Source organism: Meleagris gallopavo, chromosome 1, assembly GCF_000146605.3.
Source record: "Meleagris gallopavo isolate NT-WF06-2002-E0010 breed Aviagen turkey brand Nicholas breeding stock chromosome 1, Turkey_5.1, whole genome shotgun sequence".
Taxonomy (NCBI): Eukaryota; Metazoa; Chordata; class Aves; order Galliformes; family Phasianidae; genus Meleagris; species Meleagris gallopavo.
In genome coordinates this window covers 169,958,458-169,971,322 of record NC_015011.2, presented here as the reverse complement: position 1 = coordinate 169,971,322, position 12,865 = coordinate 169,958,458, and the positions used below count along the sequence as shown (strand labels likewise).

Sequence of the window (12,865 nt, the reverse complement as noted above, 5' to 3'; positions counted from 1 at the left end):
TTTCATATTTTTCTTGTAATACCGTGGACTGTATTGCTCAGTATTTGCAGTCAGTTTTCGTATTACTGTTGGGTGTCCAAGTGTTTGAAAGGGGAGGAAAAATGAATTTTCAATCTCACACTTTATTTCCAGAAGATAATTAGTAGAACAGTGAGCAGTTAGATGAGAAGTGTACTTCATCTTAGCTGTAAATTTCCTTTCTGCGGTTTCTCAGCATCATGAAGTGCTGTTTATTTTCAGAATCAGTGAATAATTAGACTTGTGAGTTTTAAGTTTCAGGAAAACTTCTGGTTTGGTAGCTACCTTTACCAGAGACATAAAGTTTGGAAGGCTGGGGGGTCTGCAGCTGGCCGTGTAAGTTACTGCATTTCTACCTGTAGCCAGAACAGTCTTATATCCATATGGAACATAATTTGGCTAATAAATGCAAGAGAAAGGAAAAACACATTATATCACATTTTTTCTTGTTCTTCCATGGAAAAAAATAAAATCTGAGGTGTTTTATTATCAGTCTTAACCTAAACTTATGTCAACTCCTAAGCAACTTCATTAACTGTTACTATTGACTTTTAAAATAACCCTTTTAAAAACTGTGCTGTGCATGATAACTGAAAAAGCCAATGTATTTTTTTATTTAATTGCTCATCACTGCATTCACAGAATTTCACAGTTCACCAGAATTAAATAATTGAGTTCTTTATGGGCTTTAGTACATAGATACAGCACTATAAACTGAGTTTTCTTTGCACCCTCCAGTGGGATATGAATTTCATTACTGGTTAGAATTAATTTCCAGGATTTAGTCAGAATAAGGTATATAAACATGCTTTTACTGGTACTTCGAAGATTTTGCTGACAGTACCTAGCTAAAATGCCCTACTGCTCTATGGAAGCAGACTTCCAGCTTAGGACAGCTGTTGGTGTCTTCATCCAGAGCTCATCCTGCTCTGGGATGAGTGCAGAGCCGTGTCAGAGCCTGTTTGCCAGGCGCTTTGCATGCTGTGCCTGGTAGCTCAGATAAGATGGGAACTTGAGCCTCAAACTTGGATCTTTTCCTGCTAGACTTCTGAGCGGCTGATAAACCACAGAACACCCACAGATTTTATATTTATAAATAATTACTCACTTGCCCTCATAACTGTTTCCTCTCAGATTATTTTGCATGCCTCAGTTTTAACTGCACAAACTGTTTACAATCTCTAGGGTCTGCTAATAATGAAACTCTGCAAAGTTCACTTTCCACTTCAAGTCGGCAAGAAAGACTCATTTGTTTTTGTGCAGATAAAATTACTGATAGCACTTTTGTTTTTTAAAACCATAATACAGTATTTTGCAGCAGTGATTAGTGTAACTTCTGTTTACGTTAGTGACAGTAGTCCAAAGGGATTTCTTTATAAGCAAACTGTCAAAAGGGATGTTGTGTTTTACACTCTCTCAAGTCAAGTTGCTGACACCTACTTTCAAGTTCTGTCTGTGGGGTATGTGGTACAGGTATCATAATACAGAGATAGTTCATTGTGAAAATTGTTTCCCCATTTTATACAATTTGAATTAATCTATTAAAGACATTACCATGCCATTTTGTTAAGATAATACATGTCTAAGCTGATAAGCATATAGGAGTGTTAAGAGAAAGAATGATATTCAAATGACAGTACAAAACTGTCTTTAATCCTTGAATTAAGTAAGCCTAGTGTCACTTTATGCCTATTCTGTACCTATTATTTCAGTAAATAATCAGAGATACACTCTAAATCTTATTTTAGATTGTGGGATAACATCATCTTCAGGTTTTCGCTGGGGCTGAACTTAAAAGTTAGCTATCCAAATGCAGTGTCCCCACATTGAAGATCAATAGTGAATAGTATTGTGGGAATTTTAAACATTTTAAAGTGCTATTATGCTCTAGCTACTTCCTTTATCCTGTATAGCCAAGTGATCAGCAAGGTAAAAAAGGAGCATGAAAAATATTCCGGGGTCTGTCTCAAGAACTTCTTTAATCTTTGTTCTTCAAAAAAGTTATGGGAAAGAAATCAGGATTGCATCTGTCATGAAAATAATCAACAGCTGAAACTTGAACTACTTTTAGAAAAATTAAGGACTCTCAACCTGGTTTCTGGTTCATAGTGAACTTTAAACAGAACCACTTTCTCAGGCTGTTCAGGAACAGTTAAACCATTTCAGAGATTAGAGCAGCCTTGGGGCTACTGTAACATGTTTTAGCTGATAATGATTGCTACATAACTGCTATCTCTGCCAGAGATCAACAGAAACTCTCTGGCCCTACCCACCTCTAAAGAGCGCTTCTCTCAGTGTAATTATGGATGCAGCAAGGTTTCCACAGGTTCGTGCCCTCTTGGGGGCAACGTCTGGCTCTGCTGCTATTTGGCCTTCTTATGTATTCACTATTTACTTTATTCAGTTGATGGACTGTAGCTGCATTGGGGTGGGGAGCATCTCTAGCTTTTTCCTCATTGCTTACATCGTTCAAAGGCTGATCTTGATGGAGGAGTCCTCCTGTGTTGTAACTCTATTTTGATATATCTGCCATAGAAAAGCAGTAAGTCAATAATAGTGTACTTTTCAAGTACTGTGTAAATACTTTGTATAAATATTGTGAAGGAAAAATGTAAAAATCAAAATTTTTTATTCAAGAGCAGTTTCCTTGTTTCATTGTTAGTGATTTTCTTTCTTCCTCGTATTTTTATGAGGCCTCTGGTGCTCCATTATTGTCCATCCCTTCTCTGCAAAACTGTAGGTGGATCCTTTAACACCAACACTTGTGCAGTTAAAATTTTGTTTTAAATTTCCAGTGGTGAGAGAAAACCAAAAATTGATCTGTTCAGAACATGTGTTGCTGCTATTCCTCGATTGCTTCCTGATGGAATGTCAAAACTTGAGTTGATCGACTTGCTGGCAAGGTAAGCTGTTCAATCATTAAACAACTGCTGAAGGGGAGCAGAATGGAAAACTGAGCCACAGAGCGTGTAGTGCTTTCTTAGACAAAGCCATATCCATAAACAAAATAGTCTTGTGTTAATGGATAAGACACAGAAGTTCCAGCATCTTTTTACAGCCATTGTGTTTAAATTACAAACTCTTAATTTTATAAGAGAATAAATACATCATCTAGAGCTCTTTATTATCAATATCTAGTTTACAAGATGCTCACAATTTATTACTTTTTTTTAACCGTCACAACATGCTAATTAACAGAAGAGGGGAGGTTTTTTTTCTGTGTAGTGGAAAAACAAGAAAATGAACATTTAGTTTTGGTTCACGATTCCCACCTATTTGGTAAAATAGAATATTCTGCATGTGATATGTTTCCAAATACTTTTTAGATTAATTGATAATAATAGTTTTTATTAAAATGATTTTGTTATACGGCAGAAAGTAAAGTTTTAATTTCTTATCCTCCTGCTTGGATTTATTTAGATATTGAATTTATATAGGTATACTTCACTTCACGGTAGAAGGTAGTGTAGAACACATTTATGGTTATTTTTCAGGATGTCACAACTGTGACCTACTGCAAATAATTATGATAACAAGTTCTAGTCAGTACAGAAGGCTATGTGTGGTACATTTTAGTTCTAGTATGCAAGTCGAAGTTTTCAGCATGTGCTTGTAAGTAGATCTGGTGATAAATCAAGCCACAAGGCCCTAGCAACATATTGCTATCATGTAACTGTGGCAAAACAATATTTTCCACTCTGTTCAGAACAGTTTTCGAAATCTTTCAGATATCTGTGAGGAATGACAAATGTGGGAGTCGGAGGGTTATGTGCAAAAGCATTTTTTTGTACTCTGTGAACAGCCAACTCCCAATGATGCGTTAGAGCAATGAATCAATTAATTCTGCTAGTGGTAAGGAGCACAGACAGCCAAACAAGCCAAAGGGTGCAGTTCTCCATGGCAAGCTTGATTTCCTTGTGTTTACATCCTGCTATAGATCAGTTATGTGTTGTTTCAAATCATTACATTATCAAATTAGACAGATACCACATTAGACATGAATCCCAATTAAGGAAAATGATATGGGACATGTTTGCCTTTAATCCAATATTTTAACCAGCTTTCCGTCCTTACTAATGATCTTAACTAAGCTGATAGAAAGCATGTGTCTATTCTGCTCTTTGACCACAGAGGATTGTTAAGATCAGACCTCAAAAATAACTTCTGTAGAATTAAGAAGGTATAGACTGATGTGAATTTCTTCATAAATTAGTGCTTCTCTCCTTATGTCTCATAACTGTCAAAATAACCACTGGCTTTCTCCTTCTTCAAACCTCAGACTTTATGCAGAAAGGACCAGTTGTGATTGTTTAGCTACAGTTAGCATTGTGAGCATTTCTTGGTAACTACCATGCTGGGACATTGTAAGTGGTAGATCATTTTGGTAATCTTAGTCCTTGGCTCTGAAAGGAAGTGAGATATCATGAGGCACTAAGAACAGCATCTGTAGGATACGTTTGGATGCAGTTACATGTCTATCCATTCTTCAGTAGCAGGGCCTTTGGGAAGTTCTTATCTCCTGTGCCTACTCTCACTCAAGCATTTCTAAGCCATTGATACTGTTTTAAAACAGATTCTCAAGTACAGCAAAGGAAACAGAATTTAGGTAAACATAAATGGATGCGTAATATGTTGGAATTTTTTTATCAGAAAACAGTCAACAGCCAATTCACGGTCCAGGCAACGTATAGCATGGTGTTGAAAGAACTGGGTAGGGTCTCAGTATTGTGGAATAGGATCTTTGGGTTACAATGCGTCACAAACCGAGCAGAAGGAAGTTACTGAGCACAAGTTGTTACTGTGAAGAGGCAAACCTTATGCCCTGATGTAAAAAGAAATGTCTAAAATACTTGAAAAAGATACCCTCTAATTAGCGTCAAGGATGCCTGGTTTGAAGAGCTGTGTCCAGGCAGATGTGCTGCAGTTAAGAAGAGACTGACCAAAGGAAAACAGAAAATGAATGATTCAAAAAATATAAGCCAGACAGAAAGGTTGAAAAAATTAGATCTGTTTAATCTATGATAGTGCGGACTGAAAATGGTCTATAGAAGCACAGCTTCACTGAAGAAGAAAATAAACTGTTTAAGGAAGTAATACCTGTCCTTATCTTAACGTAAGTCTGCAGACTACCCCAGCAATAGAGCTGCTTCTGCATTCTCTATACCCTCCGTTGGGTCTGGATTGATGGCTTTTCCCAACTGGAAAAAGTAATTCCAGATTAGTCATTGCTGTTCTCTTACAACATCATATATCTTATTACAATATTATTTCTTTTCTTAGTCTGAGGTGATTAGATTTTGAGACTAAATCAATACAAGAATAAAAGATTTTGAAAGTTTTAAAATTTTTGAACAAAACCTGAGAATCTGTTTTGCAATGATTTTGTGCAGGGCTTTGTTGTTTGAATGGAAGGTGATTAAAATTTTCTTCTTAATGAAGATAAAATAACATGTTAGGGTTAATGGGTTCTTTTATTCACTGTTTGGTTTTAATTTTTCATCCTCACAACAGATGTGCCTTTTGGCAGTTTGCAGAAAGAATCTGTAACTCTACAGCAAAGACTTTCTTCCAGGACAGCTGTATTAAAATTAAAGCAGTACAGCAGATGTCAAGTAAATGCTATACCTTTTACCCCTTTACTGTCCACTGGAACCATTCATTACAAATTCCAAAGCTAGGTTTTAAGTTTATCAGACTCAAGTACCAACAAACATTTACTTGCACCCTCAAGCTACCTGTCATATGGTAGAAGTACAGAAATGTATTCTCATGCTCAATTGAATTTATTCTCATTGGATAGTGGCCAGTGCCATTGCATAATAAGTTGGATTTGTAGATGTACATCTTTTGTACCCCTTTTTTGTATCACATTATTTGTGTCATTGTGGATAGCTTATCATTTCCTGGATAGCTTAATCATTATCTCAGGGGTTTTGCTTTTCTTTGGTTTATGGCAATCCAAAGATGAGAAAGAAACGGTCCTTTCCTAGCACAGCAAAATACTGTGATTCCAAATTCATATGAAAAGACACTGTTATTAAAAAATGATATTACAACATGATAGTTATTTTTAGAGTCATATTCACAGGAGGTCAAATTGCTTTCCTTTTACATAACTAAAAATGTCCCTTATGCAGCTACAATGGACTGAAATTGTTCTGAGCTGCATCTCATCATAAATTCTAACTGATTGGAATTTTCTCCCCTCCATTTGTCTGGTGTGCTTTTTTTGTTTTTTTTTCTCCCTTGATTTCTATCCTTTTCTTTCCAATGCATCCTTATTTTCAGCTACTCTATTAAATATAGATTAAATACTTCAAAAATGAGTGCTGACACACTCCGGAAAATTATGGTCTCTTGGACAATAAAAGCAAAAAATATCATAAAGTTAGTGAACCAGGAATTGCAAGACAGAGTGATCTGAATTTACTTTGTTCTGCCAGGCTACCAGCACAGATGTGGTTTGTTAAATTTTGTGTCAATGTATACAGATTTTTTGTGTTGAAAGAGAACATCAGCACAATATAAATTTAGATGGAAATGAAATTTAGAAAATGGAATCTGAAATCTTATCTTTTGAAAAGACTTTCAAGGGATGAGGTGAGTTTTTTAAAGTATGGAATGTCCTTAGCCTGTTTTTCCTAATTCCCTGTCCTAAGTTGATTAAAACATGAAGTAGTTTTTGATGGAAATGCTCTTTTTTATTTCTTTTGAAGATTTGCTTTCCATAATTGGGATTTTCTTCTTGGCTAAAAATGCATTTTAGCTGTTAGGCAACATAAGTGTTGCAATTCTTCTATTTCTAAATTGAAAGTAAGCAAATTGATAGATTATAAAATCAAGTGTTACTCTGTAAGCTTTTTGGTATCATAATGAAGTAGAAATGGTTCACAGTACGGTAACTAACTAAAGCAAAACTGTTCTTTGTTTGGGGAGAAAGCAGAGTTGCCAAACTGTATACATACCTTTTAGGAGTGAAGCAATTCTTCTGGATCTATGAATATGTTCACGTATTACTGTAGAAAGAATAACAGTGAAAACAGTCTAAGGGTGTTAATTGTGATCAGTAATAATAAAACCATGATAGCATCATTGAAATTTACATTGGCACTGACAGTTTTCCATCAGTGTTAATTTACTGAGAAACGTGCTCGTTACCACAATAAATGCTCCTTAGATTTTCATTACCTGAGATTTACTTCTACTTACAGGCTGTCTATCCATATGGATGATGAACTTCGACACATTGCACAAAATTCTCTTCAGGGTCTACTTGTTGACTTTGTTGACTGGCGGGAGGATGTACTCTTTGGTTTTACTAATTTTCTGTTACGTGAAGTGAATGATATGCATCATACCCTTCTTGACACTTCACTAAAGTTGCTGCTACAGTTGCTCACACAATGGAAGCTTGTCATACACACTCCAGGAAAAGCTGCTGAACAGGCAAAAGCCAGATCTTCAGAGGTATGAAATGACAATTTTTGTGTCCAAGCATTTATACTAATTGAAGGCAGAAATTATGTTCCCTTGTGCTTCTGTATTTTGTGTTTCGTATTTACTCACCTGAGAAGAATTCACACCACATAGGATTTTTTAAGGTAATTAGTTCAGCAGTCTTTTGAGGACAGACATTTCCTTGTGTAATACAGCAGATGTTATTGTTGAGCAACAGGAGAGAATGCATATCAAACTGAAGTAAGCATGTCAGCAAAAGCACATCAAGTGAAATATGTCTACATAGTTGTTGCAGAAGAATATTTTCCCAGGACTGAAACTGATTAATAATGCTAGTGGGAATGTAATATTGGAAACAGTGTGAAGTGGATCTTCCTTTCCCATAGGCATTTCATTTGGTTAATCCAAAAACATCAGGTAATACGGTTGTTTCTTACAGCCTGCTATCTTCAGGTGCTACTGACTGCTACTGACATTCCTGGGAACTGAGCAGCTTTGCTCCTGCTCCTTCCATCTCCACTGTCCCTTAGATATTTTCATTGTGAGAGATGATTTTCAGACTTTTTATCACCTTACCCAGTCACTTTGGAAATTTTTTCTTTTGTGCAAGCATGATGTCTGCTTTATATTGCAGAGAATCATTATTCATAAATAATAGTAATTCAAAAATGTGAGAAAGAGAAAGTCTCTCATAGTCTTCAGTAAATACTACTGCACCTTACTGGTGGGGTCTTCTTTGGTATAAGTTTCTAGAGGCCACATATCCCTTCATAGGACTGCCTTCTACAGTATCATAGGACCTGGGGACCCTGCTGTTTGAAGTAGGAAAACTGCAAAATCCTGGCAGTGTGATTTACTCCTTCATCTTTTAGTAAAGGATGGAATAAAACAGAGAGTTGAACTGCAGTTTATAAAGAGGAGTCTAGCCAAATTAATCAGTGCTCATGCATAGGTTTTGTGGAATAAGGTATGTTAAAACAACAAAACTCAGTGCTTTCTGAATCCTACTTAGCATTTACAAGGCCTCTGCATCTCGATTCTTTATGCGTTGTAGTTAAATAGAATATTTCTAGGAGATCTAGTTTCAAAGCACTATTGCTTCATTTTTTTTTCCCGTTCCATTGTTCTACAGTTGATACCAAATGGATCCAGCCACAGGATACAGACTGAAAGAAGCCCCTATTCTAACGTACTACATGCAGTTGAAGGATTTGCGCTGGTTCTGCTTTGTAGTTTCCAGGTTGCTACCCGTAAACTAGCTGTTCTAATTCTCAGAGAGATCCGTGCTTTATTCCTGGCACTTGGCCAGGCAGAGGTATGGTTTTCCTTTTCTGGAACTTGGAGTTAGTGTTTTCCAAAGCTAAAGATCAAAAGTAGTATTACTGTTACTTTAGCAGTTGCTACAGTGCAGCATGTATGCACTTAGTTTTTTTACTAACTTTTTATATGAGCTTTCCATTTCTGTTCACCTTAACATTGCAAACCTTTCTGTCGTTTGCTGGGCATGTACCCTGTACAAGAATTTGTTCAATCTGAAACTTGTACAACAACTTCATATTTTCTCTTGACATGATGTGAATGTGCAACACACTCTTTTTTTTGGCTGAATGGATCATTTTTGTATTGTTAGCATTACATATTTGTATTGGAAATGAAACTCATTCCCTCAGCATACCATTTTATAAAAAACACAGCATAAGACACATGCAAGATTATTCACATACATTTTCCTTGTATAGTAAAGGTCTCTTAAGTCTTTTTTATGGATATAGAAGCATGGAGTCCTGTGTGTTGGTGGTCACAGCTTAGCAAGTATCTAAATGCCTAAGAACACAAATACATGTGTTCATAGAAAAGGAATGTTCTAATAATCAGTAAGCTAATTTTTCAGTCTTTTGATACCAGTTATATAAGATTTTCTGATATGTGCTTTTATTCAATAAGCAGTGAGCTATAGCCAGAAGTTATCTTAATTTAGAACTGAAGCATGGACTTGGTTCTGGATTTTATGAGGAAAGGACAAAATGCATGCTTCACTACCAAGGTGTTTGGTGTTTTTTTTTTGCCATTTTAGATTCATGGCATAATTTTTAGATGGTCTGTTTCATGTACCAGAAGAATGGAAAAAAATTGGTAAGGAAAGCAGCTAATTTATGTTCTCTGTGTTATACAGGATGACGACAGGCCTATGATTGATGTCATGGATCAGTTAAGTTCTTCTATTCTTGAGAGTTTTATTCATGTGGCTGTTTCAGATTCAGTAAGTAGTACTTCACTGTTACTGCTAGTAGACGTTGACATAACAAATACAAGACATGATGTACTAAGAGTACAACTGCTAGGAATTAAAGAAATCACACAATTTTAAGGCTCTAGCCATCTGCCCAGGAGCTCCAAAACTCTGTAATATTATGGGCATCACCTGTGTACTGCTTCTTGAAGAACCATTGAGAAAGTCTTATTTTCAATGCCATATAATGCTTGGCGTGATTGGAACTCAGTCACTGCTCTCATTGGTCTTGAAGTTCAGAAAGGGGTAAGTTGTAGCTCCCATGCATGCTCAGAAGTGCCTGTATATGCAAACCTAAACACAATATGCAGAGCATTTCACAGGTATGATGAATCCGATTTTTCTTGTGGGTTCTTGTGAGTTTATTGTATCTAACACGCTTTCCTGTGGTGCAAAGGGATGAAATCAGGCCATTGTGCAGCTGAAAACAGAAAAGGTGCAGAATCAGAAACTGCTCAAGCAAGAGCTATTCTGATTCTGTAAACTAGGAGTTAGGAAATTGATCTGAAATGACAGCACCTGTTTTGGAGTGCTGTAGTTTCTATAGTTGAAGATTTGAGTCTTCTGCTTCAGTTCTATGTATTAATATTACAGCAAAGCTTGTGTATTGCCAGTAAACTTTCTTTCTGACAAGCACATCCTGGATTAGTAATTTAGTGGTTATTTTTGTAACTGTGAATGGAGGATGCAGACAACTGTTCTATCCTATTTGAGGTCTGATATGTGGTTAATGAGGTTGCCAAAATACATGTGTTGAAGTTTTCATTCCAACAATGCTGTTTTCTTCAGAAAATACTAACTTGCTCTACAGAAATGGTTTGTTGATAGAATGAGAACCCTACTTGCCACTGAAGGAAGCAGGATTTAAAGTGGATTAAAACTGCTTAAATGCTTGTGAGGAAGGACTTGGGAGTCCTGATGATCAAAAAGCTGATCATGAGCCAGCAGCGTGCTCTTGCAGCCCAGCAGGCCAACTGTATCCAGGGCTACATCAAAAGAGGGTGGCCAGCCAGGAGGGGGAGGGAATTGTCCCCCTCTGCCTTTGTAAGGCCCCACTGGAGTATTGTGTCCCCCAGTACAAGCGGGATGTGAACATGGTACAGTGGGTCCAGAGGAGGGCCAGGAAGATGCTCAGATGGCTGTCGCACATCTCCTGAGAAAAAAAGTTGAGGGAGCTGGGCTTGTTTAGCTTGGAGGAGAGGGAGCTCCAGGGAGACCTCAGTGCAGCCTTCCAGTACTTGGAAGGAGCTTAGAAGCGAGAGAGGGACAGATTTTTCACATGGTCTGAGTGATAGGACAAGAACGAATGACTTTAAACTATAAGAGGGGAGATTTAAGATAGATATTAGGAAGAAATTTTTTACTCAGAGGGCAGCGAGGCAGTGAAACAGGTTGCCTGGTGAGGTTGTGGATTCTCCATCCCTAAAGGCATTCAAGGCCAGGTTGGACGGTGCCCTGAGGAGCCTGAACTAGTGGGTGGCAACCCTGCCTATGTCAGGGGTTTGGACCTAGATGATCTTTAAGGTCCCTCCAATTTAAGCCATTCTCTGATTCTGTGATTCTATGATAACACATATTCAAATACCCTTCTGAATTCCGAAGAATATTTACTAATGGCACTGGTATTTATCAGACCATCATTGCATGGTGGAGTCTTAATCATGCCTGAGGCCCTGTCTGGCTGTTCAGATGATAAACATAAGGACAGTCTATACTTGTTACAGACTGCAGCCTAATACAAGAGACTCCTGAGCTAGAAGCATTTATGCTGACTAGAAGCATAAAAATGTTAATCTAAAAAATCTGACAGAAGTTGGCCAAGGAGCTGGAAAATAAAGACAAATACTGAGGTGGAACATGGCCAGAAATAAATTAATTTGGCTGTGATTTTTTTTTTTTCTCTTCACAGACAACAATCCCTTTAACACACAATGTGGATTTGCAATGGCTGGTGGAGTGGAATGCAGTCTTAGTAAATAGCCATTACGATGTGAAAAGTCCTTCCCATGTCTGGATATTTGCACAGTCTGTTAAAGACCCATGGGTTCTCTGCCTCTTCAGTTTTCTTAGGCAGGAGAATTTACCAAAACATTGTCCTACTGCTCTCAGCTATGCTTGGCCCTACGCTTTCACTAGGCTACAGCTGATAATGCCTCTTGTGGATCCAAAGTAAGTGGCATGTAGCTTTCATTTCTATAAGTTTGTGTGATTTTAATACAAGCTGTGTTAGTCTCATATTTCAGAGTTGGTGTCTAAGACCTGTGGAGTTGCTACCCAAATATTCAGTTTTGAGTTACATAATTGCAGCTTATAATGTGGAAAACTCTAGTTTTCTACCTTCATTGATTTTTGCACATATGATATGGTGTCCTGATGAGCAGTAAGTGATGGCTGCACATGTTCTATTCCCTTTTAATATATGTCAAGACATTGTGTACTTAAGACTGAGAAATGATTTTAATAATTTCATTCATTTTTAAATTCTAGTATTCCAGTCAACGCAAAGAAAACAAGTACAGCAAGCAGTGGAGACAACTATGTTACTTTATGGCGAAACTATCTCATTCTCTGTTTTGGAGTAGCAAAACCCAGTATTATGAGCCCAGGACACTTGCGTGCTTCAACACCGGAGATCATGGCTACCACTCCTGATGGAACAGTGAACTACGATAATAAGGTGATGCACCTTGCTTCAAACAAATCATTCGGTATCTGCATGTAAAATAATGCTGGTGAAAGTACATCCTGATGAAAGATATTTCACTTGGGAGAGTGTTTTGATCTATGCAAGCTGATTAAGGCATGTAATTATTAAATTTAAATTTAGCATGAGGTGACAAAAATATTTGGCAAAAGCTTTGGCATTTTCACAATATTACTTTTTTTTTTCTGAATTCTGGGTGATGTATATTCAAAACACAGACATTTTGTATGACGTGTTAAAGTTAACTTGTCGTTCCCTTTCTTTACTTGTAAAGGACTCCCATAAATCTATAGCATTATAAAGAGATTAAGAGAAGTTCCTGAATACACATTGTATGCCTGCTGGACATGAAGGAGTATTGAAATATTGTTTTAAGTAGTGGCTCCTGAGAGAAG

General features: G+C 37.1%; 1 protein-coding gene across 1 annotated transcript in view; it reads left to right on the top strand.

Annotated features, from left to right (window-relative positions):
• FRY (FRY microtubule binding protein) overlaps window positions 1-12,865 on the top strand; it is a 129,224-nt gene that overhangs the window by 39,463 nt on the left and 76,896 nt on the right. The window contains exons 16-21 of the mRNA XM_010728931.3: window positions 2,814-2,921; window positions 7,230-7,485; window positions 8,609-8,791; window positions 9,650-9,736; window positions 11,676-11,935; window positions 12,254-12,443. Of these exons, the coding sequence (XP_010727233.2) occupies window positions 2,814-2,921; window positions 7,230-7,485; window positions 8,609-8,791; window positions 9,650-9,736; window positions 11,676-11,935; window positions 12,254-12,443 (1,084 nt within the window). The remainder of the gene's footprint in view (window positions 1-2,813; window positions 2,922-7,229; window positions 7,486-8,608; window positions 8,792-9,649; window positions 9,737-11,675; window positions 11,936-12,253; window positions 12,444-12,865) is intronic.